This window comes from Mycteria americana, chromosome 3, assembly GCF_035582795.1.
Source record: "Mycteria americana isolate JAX WOST 10 ecotype Jacksonville Zoo and Gardens chromosome 3, USCA_MyAme_1.0, whole genome shotgun sequence".
NCBI classification, from domain to species: domain Eukaryota; kingdom Metazoa; phylum Chordata; class Aves; order Ciconiiformes; family Ciconiidae; genus Mycteria; species Mycteria americana.
In genome coordinates this window covers 90225691-90240492 of record NC_134367.1, presented here as the reverse complement: position 1 = coordinate 90240492, position 14802 = coordinate 90225691, and the positions used below count along the sequence as shown (strand labels likewise).

The 14802-nt window shown below is 40.5% G+C and overlaps 1 protein-coding gene across 1 annotated transcript in view; it reads left to right on the top strand.

The window, feature by feature from the left end:
* The window catches only part of LOC142407560 (protein ELYS-like), a 56621-nt gene that overhangs the window by 22585 nt on the left and 19234 nt on the right, over positions 1 to 14802 (top strand). Inside the window, exons 13-29 of the mRNA XM_075497182.1 lie at positions 72 to 162; positions 249 to 338; positions 501 to 641; positions 1428 to 1532; positions 2301 to 2394; positions 3917 to 4040; positions 4164 to 4220; positions 5414 to 5560; positions 6333 to 6520; positions 6693 to 6837; positions 6932 to 7063; positions 8147 to 8294; positions 8380 to 8530; positions 9070 to 9177; positions 9686 to 9881; positions 11143 to 11340; positions 12641 to 13070. Coding sequence (XP_075353297.1) covers positions 72 to 162; positions 249 to 338; positions 501 to 641; positions 1428 to 1532; positions 2301 to 2394; positions 3917 to 4040; positions 4164 to 4220; positions 5414 to 5560; positions 6333 to 6520; positions 6693 to 6837; positions 6932 to 7063; positions 8147 to 8294; positions 8380 to 8530; positions 9070 to 9177; positions 9686 to 9881; positions 11143 to 11340; positions 12641 to 13070 — 2545 coding nt within the window. The remainder of the gene's footprint in view (positions 1 to 71; positions 163 to 248; positions 339 to 500; positions 642 to 1427; positions 1533 to 2300; positions 2395 to 3916; positions 4041 to 4163; positions 4221 to 5413; positions 5561 to 6332; positions 6521 to 6692; positions 6838 to 6931; positions 7064 to 8146; positions 8295 to 8379; positions 8531 to 9069; positions 9178 to 9685; positions 9882 to 11142; positions 11341 to 12640; positions 13071 to 14802) is intronic.

The following is a 14802-nucleotide window of genomic DNA, read 5'->3' as shown; positions in this document are numbered from 1 at the left end:
ACCTTTACTGTTGATGGTTTGGGTACTGAAAGTAGGTAAGATTCTCATTTTCTTTTGTCTGTTATGTTTAGGAGGAGCAGTTAGAAGCGGTATTGTCAGCTGCTGTCCAGACAGGGTCTTTAGAACTTCTGACTGGATGCATTAAACATTGGACATCTGAAGGTAGTACTTGTTATGTTGTTTTTCTGTTGTAAACTTTTTAGTTTGAAATTGTTGATTCACTTCTTTTTTGCTCTCTTTTTTTAAAGAGCAGCCAAGTTCTGCTGCTAATTTACGGTTTGTTCTTGAGTGGACGTGGAACAAAGTGATCTATACAAAAGATGAATTTGACCAAATATGTGAGTACCAGTGTAGTCATTCTGCAAACGTAAAATCATTCTTTCTAACTGAGCTTATTCAGTGATCTGCTGGCACATGTCACTGCACGCAGTTCTTTAAGTGCACTTTGAAACTCTGGAATTGCTCTGTAGGCTAACGATTTAATATTTATTCTTGAAAAGGTGTTCCGCTGTTCGATGGCTCTTGCAACTTCATGGACCCGCAGACATTGCAGTCTCTTCGGCACTGCCAGTTGCTTTTGAGCAACCTTAGCACAGTCTTAAACTGTTTTCTAACAGAAGCACAAGAGCTTACTGAAAAAGGTTTGTAATAGTGTTGCTAAATGTTTGGAATGTTTTCTTAAGATTTGGAATTAGGCTTGGGTGGTAATTGTGGAAACATGAGCTATTGTTGCTTGTGATGATTGGAAGACAGTGACATTTAGCTGGGAGAAGGGGCTGGCATCTGAGAAGCTGGGACTACCACTTAATGTGCATGGAGTTCAGGGAAACAGTTTGCTGTGGAGTTCCTGCAAGGGGGTAGGGGAGGCTACATTCAGCAAGAAGCTATGGAAGCAACTGGGTTGAAATTACACCGACTGAATGTGGTAATGCTGAAAAGTATTCTTTTTCATTCTTAGCTAGCAATTTATAATTGCATGCAACTATTGCATTGCAAATGACTAAAAAATACAAAGGAAGCATAAATGAGTAAGCTGTGAAATAAGTTACCTGAGTTTCTACCACTTTTTAGATGATAAATTGCTCTTGGCATATTGAGGAAGAAAGAATACCCCTTTGCTACAGTAACAATCTCTGCTAGGTGAAAAACAGATGTCTTATTCATGAGTGCATTTGATAGTTGAGGCGTTGTTCGTTTTTTTTTGTTTGTTTGAACCTTTAGTGAATCTGCTTCTTTGTAGGGGTTGCTTTTTGTTTTGGTGCTGAGTGTGGGTTTTTCCTTCAAACAAGGAAGTGATCCAGAGTGAAAAATGCAAAGACAAAGGTTTCTACCATGTTATTTTTATACTTTGTATTTGGTATGATGGAGGGAGTTTTGTAAAAATGAAAGGAATCGCATAAGAAAAATCACCTTGTGCCTTTTTTCAGGTTTTGCAGACTTGACAAATAAGCAGGTGGTAACTCGCCTCGTTTCTTTGTACGCACGAGCGGTCATCTGGTTCTGTCGATCCAGCCTCCTTCCAGAGGGTTTAGGTAAGCATAAACTGTAATGCATTTGTAACAAAGGGACTATCCAGTAAGCGGTTCCTACGAACACATGCTTAGCCATGCTTTTGTAAATGTTTCGTCCATAACAAGTCGTGTTAGTTCAGTGAGAGCGTATGCTGAAGTTCCGTTGGCGAAACCGAGATTTTACAGGTTTTTCAAACGCATAGTGTAGAATAATGCGAGCAGTTTCTTTCCTGGATGTTTCTTGGAAATAGCAATCAGGCTCTGACTTCGAGGAGTTGCTTGTGTCCCCAGCTTGAAATGCTTGGGCTTTTAAACAAATTACTATGAAACAACAAAGATTGGAACGCTTGCTTTTACAGTAAAAGCATTACCCGCATGTTTGGAACTTTTTCTTTATTGCTTGAGGAAAAAATACACCTTGGGAATACTTCTTTCTTGGGATGGATTATAAACCCTATTGTCAGCCTTAATTGTCTTACAAATGCTCACGTGACCTGTTTAAAAAACCATTCCCTTTGAGAATTGTTTTTTTTCATAGTGAACTTCAGCTTCCGCTACCTGTTCTGAATGCTACATCAACTGTAAACTTGAAATGGCACTTGAGACAAGAAGGAATTGAGTCTTGTGTCTTACATCTCTTTTAGCAAAGGCAGAAAGAGGATTGGCTTCTTTCAGAGTGGGAGGCTTCGTGATGCTTAGCTTGTATGATCGTCTGTCTTTTTAGTCAACAATTTTAGTTTAAAAATGTGACATTACGTCCTTAACTTGGTTTTACTTTATTGCCTGTAGATGACGACATGCATTTGTCTAGACCTTTCTACAATTATCCTCTGATTCAGAGCTACTACACTGCTCATCGACAGAAGCTTGAGCATTTATCAAGGTAAGACTTACCGGAAAACTCTGGAACACTTCCCCTGCAAATTCAGAAGTGGAAGGGAATGGCTTTTATATCAACAGGTGTATGTGCTATGCTTCATGCATTTGCCAGCAATGCTGTTGACTTCAGGGATGCATGTGTTCTGTTGAACACAGAGGTTACTTTCCTGTGTTAAAATGTTTACATATACCTCTGCTTAGTACCATTTGTTGGTATCATCATTTTTTTGTAGCGTGCCTAATTCATTGGCTAATCTGTATAATTTGTTATTACTGAAAAAGATCACGTGTTTAGGATAGGATCAGTCATCTCCAGTTCAGCAAAGCACGGCGATCACAGAACAGTTGTGTTGGACACAGAAGAAAGCATGTTTTTAAAAAAAACCCCATCTCTCTCATGGGCTAGTAATAGATGGCAATAATTGTGTTGGCCTGAATCTCCTACTCACAAGTACATTTGTGTAATTTAACAAGACAGGCAGAGTTACGTGCGGTTGGCACACCTAGCACTCTACTGGCTGTTGGGTAAAAGTCCCTTGCGAGTGTCAACTCTCTTTCCTGGACTAGCTTAGTAGCATATAGGCGATATGCCTTGGATTAGGTGAGAACAGATTTTTCTTTGGAAATGGTTCTGGAAACGAAATAAAGACCTCCAGGAGCTTGGGCTATGGCCCTGTGAACAAGATGCTGCAAGACGCGTTAAGGTGGAAGCTGCAGCGTAGTAGGTATTGACTTGAAAGTTCATCTTACTTAGCTTACTTCTCAAGTAACTTACGTACAGGCTCGTGTGTTCCTTGGAAGCGTACAACCTCTAGGGTGCTTTTTCTGCTTTTTACCATCGGGAAATTAAAGGGTAGTGTTGCAGTCAGCGGAAGACCAGGATGGGCTTCTGCAGAATGTACTTTTTAAAAGTTCAGCCATCCGTAATTGTAATGATCTGTGTGTAGAAACATGCATGCTGCTGAAGATGGTGCTAAAATTTGCCTGTATGCTCAGCTGTCTGAGAATAACTTCTTTTCAGTAACAAAAGTGAGATGCTGAGAACAAAATCTGAAATTTCCATTATGTCGTCTCACAGCTGTGTGTTGGAACAGTCCAATTTGAGGCGTTGGATTTGTGTGCTAAAGAATAGTCCTGGTATTTTCATACTGTTACGTTTCCTCTGTTAGACAGTATGAGAGCGGTTCTTTTGGGCACGTACAAAACTTTGTTTGCACTTCCTTTGTATTACAAGTAATACAACAAAAAAGAACACCTGAAAACTAAAAGGTCATTGCAACTTTTCCCTTGGTAAGAGAGCTTTGAGGATTTCTACTTTGGACTCCTTTGAGAATTCAATATGATGTATCGAACATCTTCCATGTGACTGAGAAATTTCTTTCATGTGCATTTCAAGCCATAATCATGCCTTGGTACATTTGTTACTTTCTTTTTGTTTGTTTGTTTTGGCTGGAGGAAATCTGTTAGACTGAGAGGCTGAAATTAGTATTTTCCTCTGTCCAAACCCTTGCTACCTTTTGTTGCAGAGGAAAATGGGATTCTGACTGCTTGATGATTGATGGAATGGTTTCCCAGTTAGGAGACCAAGTTGAGAAGTTGTGGCGGAGAGATGAAGGAGGAACTGGGAAATACCCACCTGCTAGTTTACATGTGAGTGTTATGTTCACTGAAAACAACAACAGTGACATCCCCCCCCCCCCGCCCGCCCCCCTAAAAAGCCAATGATTTATGAAAGACGGGAGTTTTTAAAGAACTTTTACTTTTTCATTTCAGGCACTGCTGGATCTCTATTTGCTAGAAAGCATTGAAGAGAGCGACAAACATGCAATCGTATCCTTTCTAGTTATTTTTATTACACCTTCAGTACGCGCACATAAATGTTCTTAAATATTTGTCACCTACGTGTTTAATAACATTTTAAAATTTATGCTTCAACCACAATGCAAGTGAAAACATTTAGTTTTCCATTAAGTCGTAGACAGAAGCAGTGTTTTATGTCTTTGCACTGTGGATATGTTATGATTATTTTTGTTAATGTTTTGGTGCCACGTCTTTTGGGATATGAGAAAACAGGTTTACTAAGAAATGTTAAAGAGAAAACCCTCCCTTAGTTTTTCCCCAAATTTAACGCCGTTTTTAGCTTTTCAAAGCACCCGTGTCTGTAGCAAATGGCTGCTTACTAGAACGATGCACTAAAACGTGCTGCTTCGGAGCAAAGGGCTTTCTTACAGTGGTGTACCAGTGCCTGATTTTTGCCAAAATCATCCGTTTTCCAGCACAGCTAAGAGTGCTTGCTTTTGTTCTGCTGAAAGTGCAGGCACACAGAATACTAAAGAGAGAGAAGAGAAAAGTCCTTGGGCAGAAACTTGATTTTTAAGCTGCTGACATATACCAAATTGCTTTTGTTGTTTGTTGCCTAACCCAAGAGGGGAGCCGAGAGAGCAAGGGGTTTAAAGGCTGTTGTAGCCCAGAGCTACAACAATTAGAATATGTCCCTAAAGACGGATGTCAGAAAGAGAAGATGACACTACCAACGAGTGATCCACGTACTGTTTTAAATCCAGTTTTAATCCTGCAGAGCTAAGTTGTACCGTAAGGACAGCATAACACGCATTGTTTTATAGGCTCTGGGAGTGAGGGGAAAAAAGAAGTGTAGAATTTGTTTCTTGTAATAATTAAGCACTGGATGTTCCAATGTTTTGGATGGCCAACTGGTAGCTCCACTGACTCAAGAGGGAGCCCGAGTTTATAACTGAAGCATTTAAATATCTAAAGTTAACCTTTTTGAATGCCTTGCAGCAATCAAAGTGTATTTCTTTCTGGTTATTTATTCAGAATGCAATTTTGTGGGTAGGACCTGCCTGTCTTCAGCTTATAAGAGCTTCAAATGGCAAGACTACTACCTTAGTAGTTTCTGCTTCCTACCACTTTTATATTCTTAGTTCACTGTGTTTTTCTAAATGTAATGTGATGAATTTTTTGCCTTAGAAATTTATTAGCCTTAATTAGATACTTGATATCAGACAATTTACTTGCTTCTAGATATCACGCATTCCTTTCCGAATAAAACAGAAACTTTGGTCAACTCCTTCTCAGCTGCCTTTGCTATCCCTTGGGGTCTTGTTAAGCTTATTCAAGGTTTTTGGCTTCTAGATCACGGTGATTATGACGTAAGTATGTTACAGTTTAGTGAGACGTACGTTGCAGTACAAAGCTATGATCCATAAAATGATTTTTAAAAACTGGTGCTTGGCTAATAACAGGTGATAAAACACGAGAAGCTTTTTTGTAATACTGCTACGGCATCTTCAGCAATGCATGATGATTTGAAATGTTGTTTTCATTACTTGGTCAGGAAATTGATTAAAACAAAGAAGAAATCAACTGTAATGATGCTTGAATGATGCTGTAATGAACTGAATTTTCAAAGCCATCTGTGTAGGCGGTTTTCAGCAGGCCAGTTGAGCGCTTTCTCAAAAACAGGGGTTTGGGCACTTCAGATGTTAAAACTATGACCATAGCAGCAAGATTTGAGCCAGAAGACTGCAAAAGTGACTTTTCAACCTAACTCGTGTTCTTTCTGATGCTGAAGGTTGATTTTTGCCTGTCACAAGGTTAATATAATCTGTTTGCCTGGGAGAATAACTTCTTGTTTAGTAATGGGTTTATAAAAAGGGATGTTTGTATACAGAGATTTGGTTAACCTAGAAGAGAGTGACTTACTCCTTTTAAAACACTCACTTGGTTCTCTATGGCTAACTGAATATTTCTTCTGCAAATACTTCACAATTTTTATTTACGTGTCCTGTATGAAGTATTTCATTAGTTAGCCATATGAGTTTGTTTAACCCACATTCGCCCTTACTTGAGAGACTTCTGAATATTTTTGTTGCCTGAGGGTATGCATATATCTTAATGAGCCTGATCTCTTAACTTCTACAGAATTCGCTGGCCCTGCTCTTTCATCCAACTACAATCAAAACCGTGTCATGGCAGCATAGGAGAATTCTTCAATCCCTCATGTGCCAAGGGGAGCATAGGCCAGCCCTCAGATACATACAGATGATGAAGCCATCCATGTCAAGCAGTAGTGAAGTGCGGCTTTTCCTCACTGTGTTGTTGTCCAATAGGTAAAGACATCTATCCCACCGTTTTGGCCTTCAGCTATTGTGAAAGGCGGAGAACAAATGACACAAAGCATGTTCCCCTAAATTTCCTTTCAACCTTGAACCCAGTAGTTTTGGGGCATCTTTTTGGTCATACTATTAATATGCCTTTACATCTCAAAACAATCAATTGCAGGTGCATGGTGGAGGCTTGGGGTCTGTTGCAGCAACATAGCACGAAGTTAAACATAGAAGAGCTGCTAAAACACATGTATGAAATCTGTCAGGAGATGGGACTAATGGAAGACTTACTGAAGCTACCTTTCACAGACACTGAACAGGTAAGTGTGGACAAGAAAGAAAATCGTAATCGTCTCTTTGAAAAGAGAAGAGGCGGAATCATAATAGAGTTTTGAAACGTGTTATTTCTCACAGGAGTGTTTGGAGAAGTTTTTACAGACCAATACTGGTGTTCAGCATGATGACTTGCTTTTAGTCCACCATCTGCAGCGTGCCAACCATATCCCAGCACTACAGTCCAATCAGTCAATGAAGGTTAACCTTATGGTAAGCATAAAAGTTCTGTCAAGTGTGCAAGTTTCTGTTGGCTGTTACTAACCATTTTTGATAGTACTCAATAAAAATCCTGCTCTGTTTTTTACACTATTCTTAGCATGTAGTCGTTCAACACCTTAAGTTACCTACACCTAGTATTTCAACACCTAGTATTTCAACACCTGCAGTTACAGCTGAACCTAGAAGTTGAACAAAATAGTTCACTACTCCAAAGCTACTCTGTGAAGTTATAAATTAAATGTTAGAGACCACTGGTGACTCCGATGTCATCTCTTGTATCTTGTGCGCCGCTTTATTTTTCTAGCTGAGAGCCGCCTGGATGTGAATGCACAGGTAAAATTTGCGTGGTGTTGTTTTTTGTTAGTATTACTGTTTCTGCTTCAAGTTATACCGTGAGCTCTGCAAGTCCACAACTTTCATTTTGCCACTTTTATGAGAGAAATTCTTACCTAACTTCTGTTTCTCAAAATAGCCAGATTAAATTTTGTGTTACGTGAACTTCTGTTATGGATCTGTGATGCATTTGCTGTTTTGCAGAAGCACAGTTTTCTAGTGAATCAAACTTATAAGGTGGTTTTGGAAGTTTTAGGTCCCGCATTTGAAAACTTTCGTCCAGCCGGAAGGTGCGTGTAGGTAGCTTTTTCTTACTCGTTTTAAGACTCTGGACAAAGACATCACTTTGTCCAACGTGATTTGCAGTTGCCCTGTATATTCAGTCATCCCAGACATTGGCGTTTCAGGAAAAACAGGGGAAAGCCTGCTATTTTGTAAGCCATTTGAAAATGGGAGGTGATAAGAAGCACATCAGAGTAAGGTTCTGCAGAGTGCCAGAATTGTTTGAACTTAAAGTTGTAGGTTCTGTTTTGATTCTCGTCTTCCTTCCACTTCACTGAAAATACCAGGTGAAAAGGGTGTGTGCTGATGGGTAGAACTTGCTGCTGTTCCGTGCAGTGGCTGTATTTGAGTGTATCTGTAGAGGAAATGTATTCACTAATTAGAAATAGCACAGACAGTTCTGTGCAATGAACTTCTTGTGATGGGTTAACTTTTTGCTTTACGCTTTTCATTCGTCAGAATGATCGTGACCCTTGCTTGAGAGAGCGAGCAGTTGCCAGAAATTCTGTATTAGACCGATATGGCAAGATCCTTCCTAGAGTTCAAAGGAAGCTGGCTGTAGAGAGAGCCAAGCCTTACCATTTGCCTTCATCGGTCTTAAGAGAAGGTAATTTGTAGGGGGGAAATATAATGGAGAGCTAACCATCACTTTGATTACACAGGGCTGATGTTTTGTCCCTCTTGCTTTACAGTCGCAAGACCAAAGCCACTATCAACAGTAACAAACCAAGCTAATGCAGGAAATGTGCATGCAGGAGAAACTTTCATCAGTAATGTATTGTCCAAAATTAGAGAAGTCGGGGTAGGAAATGAGCAGAAAGCCAGTTTCTCACAATATGATAGGTAAGCAGCCTTTTAACAAAGTTTAGTCTTGAGCTACGTGCTTGGAGAGAGAGGGAAAAATCCATTTGAATTATGTTTGTGTTTTGGAGGGAAGGTGCACCTGAATAAAGCTTTGTTTGGCTTCTTGCACATATCATAGGCAACATTGAAGACTCAATACATCATAAGTATATTTGGAGAGAGAGTTTTTCGGCTATGACAATCTTATTTATGCAAATACAGATATTTACATTATGGTAAACGTGTTTAGAGAATTTAAGGTCACTGAAACGAAAGCAATGATTACCATCAAGCTCTTGGTGTACAGATTTCGGTAGACTTGATTGGTGCTCAAATAGTAATCTTTTACCCCTTCCTGCCCAGTGTCTGCTTCGTGTCTGCCTTTTTCACTTGAAACTAGGCAGAATTACAAAGAGCAGAAAAGAGGCTAGTAGTTGTCAGATGATTTTCCTACAGGTGGTGTGGTCAAGCAAACTTGAATTCTGGTATGTTTGGACCTCAGGGAATGAAAGTCAGTTACATTTTCCTTTTCATTCTAGTCCTCGAGTTACAGAACCACCAGTCATACCACATCCTCTCCCTGATGCAGAGTTGCATGATGCATTTCTGGGGACACCAGTTACAAAACGTTCACAGCAATGTTCCAGGTATAGTGGATCTACAGAATGACGGTTTCCAAAAGGTGTTGCTTCACATATATGTGTGTGTGTGTGTGCGTGCACGCGTATGTACCCTCCGTGTTTGCAAAGTGTCCTGTTTGCATTTAGTTTTGTATCTGTTAAAGAAAAGGTCGACTTAGGGACAGAACTAAGTGGAGAATTTGAAGTGGTGCCAGCACTGAAACGTAGATGAACTTTCTTCTGACAGGAGAATTACATCACTTGTGCAACTGACAACTGGATTCCTCTTGCCTCAGAGGCAGTGATTTAGGAAATTAAGTATGAAATGTAAAGAAATAATTAAAAAAAAAAAAAAGAAAGTGCCTGTAACCTGTTCATGGGCCTGATACATGACCCCAACAGTGAGGGTTCACCTGTTTTTCTTCTTCATCAAATGTTTTTATTAGGTATCATCATCTCAGATTTCTTGCACGCAGCATGATTTTTGTCATTTATTTCTCTTTTTTTTCATATTCTAAATTGTGCATCTTAACAGATTGCTGGATTTGGTGGTTCGTCCTGTTCCTTCGTGTTCTGCAGCACAGGGTGGTAGCTGGCAGTCACCATGCAGAGCTTCTGCTTCATTCATGGCGTCCAGCCCACTGAAATCAAATATGCATGGTCCCGTCTCAGCAAAGAATTTGTCCGGAGCATCAGAGCTGAAGTTACTGGAGACTCCCCTTGTGGTTAAGGTTTGTATTTTAAAAAAACAGTAACAACCAACCAAACCAAAAGCCTGCAAACTTTGTTTAAAATGAAACCACCAAAAAGTATTTAACACAAACACTGTTGGATTCAAACTGTGGAATATTTTCCATATTCCACATGTGGTTACTGTATATAGAGCCCTTTTGGAAGCAGTACGTTGGGAACAGTCTTGAAGAGGGAAGGTTTAGTTTGAAGTTAATTGCAGTATGCACGTTGTTCCATAGCTTTGTGAAATGCACTTGTTTTTATTGCACGGTACTTCGATACTTGATAGCTTAGACACCTGAAGATGCAATCTGTAGCTTAACCATCTCATTATTTAAGTGCTCAATAGCTCTGAGGAGTTTGACTTGCATCCCCACAAGCAAGAAGGTATATGCTTCAGGTTCTCCATGCAGCTCAGTGAATGACAACTAAGTGATGTCAGTCTCTGTCCAATTCAGTGATGGCTTTTTGCAGTAATTTTAGTTATTAATTGTTTGTGTTAAACCGTATTCCCATTCACTGCCAGCAAACTGTTACCATGCAAGGAAATAACATTTCAGCTATCTGCTTGGTGCTGATCTTTCTGCCTTTGCCTACCTGAACAAAATAGTTGTGATCTCTCTGAATTGTAACCTTTTTCTTCATCTTAAATATTGCCCGTACCGTTAGGCTAGTTTCATTATCCTCCTTGTAAACCCTTTCAATACTGTAAAATGTTTTTTGAGCTGAGGTAAGAAGACCTGAACGCTTCTCGATGAAGATGTGCAGGGATTTTTACAGCAGCGTCACTTAGTTTAGCCTAGTGCGCGGATTGATTAATTAGTGAAAAAATAAGCTCTCGCTGTTGCTTTGCAGATTGCCATTTCGCATGGCAGCGTTTTCAGTCACTGTGTCCAGGGTGACATCTGAAGTTGTATGCCTGTTAGAAGAGCAGCGTAGGAATGGCAGAACTTACCGGCATGGCAGATAACATTGCAGGCAACAAGATGCCATACCCTTGTTTCTTCAGGAAATTCATTTGAAAAATACCAGTTTATGTTGGCATTTAAAAAAAACAAAGCCAAAGAAACATAAAAAGCATGGGTTTCTATCATTAAGATTATTGTACCTTTGGAAAAAGAGCAGTGCAGAGGCTAAACTTTGTCCTCTCTGCTGGTACAAACGCAGTTTGTAATTGAAAGTAATACTTTTGACGAGGGAAGTCTTCTGTTTTAAAGATTTAGCTGTTTTGAATTTAAATGTTTTTATTTCTTTTCATAGAGGGCTAAAGTTTTGGCCACATCCGCTTCTGCTTCTCCTGGGTTTACTCCTCGGTCTATTCTCAAATCCAGCCTTCGCACCACAGCCCCAGCAACTCGCTCTGCGTCTCCAGGACGATCAGTTAGTCCTCCTGTACGAGCAAAGAAACCTAGAGTATCTTTCAGGGAAGAGAACTCGAGTGCAGAATGGACTGTTGGGGTAAGCTGGGCTGTACTTAGGGAAGTTTACAGCTAAAGGCTTAATAGACTGTGATTTGATTTAGATTTTTTGAAAGTTTGCCAGAACTCCTAATATTGCCAACTGGAATTGCAGATCAGAATGGCAGACTTGAATTTGGTGAAAAAAGGTTATGTCAGACCTTCTGTAACATCACGTGCCTGCAGGAACGTAGTCATAGTAAATGCCAGTGACCTTGGCGGTTTGTACTCAAGTGTTGTTAGGAGCTGTGATTGTTCCCAATTGCTAGTTCAGCTTCCCGCTCTACCTTTTCAAACGGTGGTATGGCAGGAAGGTAAGGAATACAGAGCGAGCCAGTTGTTTGAGTTTGTTAAGCTTTGTGAATCAAAGATCTTTGGAAGCAACAAAAGTCATGACCTGCATTTCCTTTCAGTCTCTCTTTTTGCAAGGCTGGCTTTACTTAAATGATGGTAAAAACAGACTCCTGAGGAAGAGAGCTGTACTGTTGTGTGTTCTCTAGCCTTAAAGTTCTCGGTTTTGCTTCTTGCCTTGCACCAGGGATAGCATTCATCTGGCTGTCAAATGAAGTTGGTCCACCCGAAAGTTGCCCCCTTCTCCTCCTCCTTTTGTTCTGTCACTGGGATTCCCTGAGTCAGCTCATCGTGCAGATGCCGAAGTAACGTACCCAAACCAGGGGCAGAACAGGGGCGTGTGCTGGTATCTCCATGTATGAGCTTTCCGTACATGTACCAGCAAATTGCCGTACTCTCTTTTTATTATACCATTTATTGCCTGTTGTGAAGAGCTACTCAGTTGTAACAAGAGGCTCTGTCTCCTAGATGACGTTCTTGCTGATAACACAGCGTGGCCAGATGAATTGACTTGTTCCATGCTACAGGCATAGTGAACACTAAAATAGTTTAGTAGTGCATACAAGTTGAAAAGGCAAGCATAACAGAAAGAGAAATCTTGAGTTATGATTTTAGGTGTGCAAAGCTCCCTCTTCTTGAAAGCACAGTAGTGAACCCAATGAACAGCCTTGAGATGACAGTGTAAGCAAGCACTTCATCTTAATTCTGCAAGGTCATGGAAACTCAAGAAGCAGTCAAAAGTGTGATTAATTTTTACACTCAGCTTTAGAAGCTAAGATAGTGCTAGAATGAGAACGAACTTTGTAGCACCTTGCTTAAGGTGACACTTGTAAAACTTACAAATATCAGTATATGGGTTTTTTGTTTGGGTTTTTTTTCCTTGCTTTGACCTAAAGCATATGCATGTTACTGATTGTGAACTTTTTTGTTTTTTTGTTTTTTTTAAAAAGGTAACAGAAGATGATAGAGCACTATGTGGAGCTTCATCTGAGCATCATCATGGTGTGGTGGAGGATGCTTGGTCTGAAAGTAGAGATAAACCAAGTGTGTTTACTCTGAGCAATCCTGAGGATGATCGTGCTGAAATGGAAGAGCCTTCCGAAGGCCTACCTGGAGATGGTTTGGAGAAAATAGATGTCAGCAAAGAAAACAGTAGCTTCTCTGCCAGGTCAGACCAAACTACTTGGGAGTATCATGATGCCAAATCACCTGGCGATTTTGAAGATGATGTCATCTTCATAGCTGCTAAACCAGCTAATTCTTCCACTGAAGAAGCTGCCAATTTCCAAGAATCGGAGAAGGAAGAAGACAGTGAAATGCTTGAAGATAAACCTTTCTGGACGGAACAACCAGATTCGTCAGAACCAGGAAAAGAAGCTGGTGTGTTTCATCCTATGATAACCTAAGTTTCTGAATTTTTCAACTGTCTTCACAAGGTTAAATTGCTGATGAGCGCAGTGGTTAACGATGAGCGTTCACAAGTGTCCTAGGCATTTCCTTGTCCTAGGCTTTTAGAATTGCCACTCTGGTTTGAGTCCTTTTTTAGGTATCCTGGACATTATGAATGTATACTGCTTCTGGCTGGTGTTTCTTGTGTGTAATTGCAGCTGAGAGGCAGCAGTGATTTGTGGGAGTTTTGAGAGGGATACAAGTTGAAAACTTAAGCTTCTGGTGATGTTTTAGGGCTACTTCTGTAGGCTGCAGGTTTTTGACAGCGAGTTTAGTGTACGGCGTGCTTTGACTACATAGAGTTTTTTGTTCCCTCCCCCTTTTTCTTTTTTTTTTTAACCACCTCCTTAGCGCTCAGTTAAATAGTTTTCTTCTGGAAGTGAGTCTGCTTGTGTGTCTGCTTCTCACTACAGCTATGCTTGCTCTTTTTGCTGTCTCAACAGCTTATGCAGCCTTTGGCAAACCTATTTCAGTTGGTCTTTGGTAATTCAGCTCAATTCAACTCATTCAAGCCAGTCCAGCTGGCTTGAATGTTCATACGAGCAGGTCTGCTGGCAGATGAGATGTAGCTCACTAGCTGGTGAGCAGTGATGAAGAGCTGGGAATGAAAGTAGTGCAGGAACAGGGAGAAGATGTGCAAACACAGCTACAGTCAGTATTTGACAAACAGAGCTCGGTCCGCTCAACTCCTTTTTTTATAAAAGAAGTTTGCTCTTCCTGGGACAGGTATGCAAGTGTCAGAGTTCTGTGGCTGAGGTCTTGAAACGGTTCCTAGCAGTGAGCGTGTACTCCAGGATCAGTGCATCATATGCAGCCGGATTCAGTCCGAAGTCTGAGCTGATTCTGGAGGCTCCTGGAGAGTGATTGTTGCTATTGAAGTTCCTCAGCTCCTTTTCTTTTGAAATAACAGGCTTGCCCAGATACGGACTCCATGTACACTCATCTCCAGAGCTGAGTGTTTCTAGGAAGAGAGCTCAAAACTTTTGCCTGTCCTCCTGTAGATGTCTCGTATTGGGACAAGAAATCAAAGGTGCTTTTCGTTAAAAAGAATGGTGAGGCGCTAATCACTAAAGAATAACCTTATGAAGAAACTTGGTCGTTGCTGGACTATGGTACAAACAGTTCTGTACAATTTCAGTACCCTGGAAGCACTAGAGGGCAGTCAGTACAGCTCTTGTTTGGCCTGAGCTAGCAAAGTTACCCCAGTCCTGCACACTGCCTGCAAAGGTAATTGCTGGATGTGGAGGAAGCAGACAGTAGGAACAAAGAAGCAAAGGAGGATGTGTCTAAAATGGAACCTGTTGAGAGCAAACCAGGTTAGCAAGCAGTTGGGTTTCAACACCACCAGTCAACCTCTAGAGAAAAGAACAAGAAAAGTCCTTAGACGCCTTCTTGTAGAAGAGGGGAAATGGAGTCAAGAAAGGAAAGCAGCATTGCTGGAATGAGAGAAATATCCAAAGAGAAATAAGAACACTTACTCCCCAATTGTAAGAAGGAGGGATGTTTTCTGCAGTTTTTATGTATTAGGTCAGTAACATACCGAGTTTAGTTTGCAAGCAGAATATCAATGTTTCTTTGCTATTTTGATATCTTTGGTGACGTTGTTTTCTTGCCTGAAATTGTACATCAGACTTCTTGTTTTCCTGGAAAGACAAATTCAGAC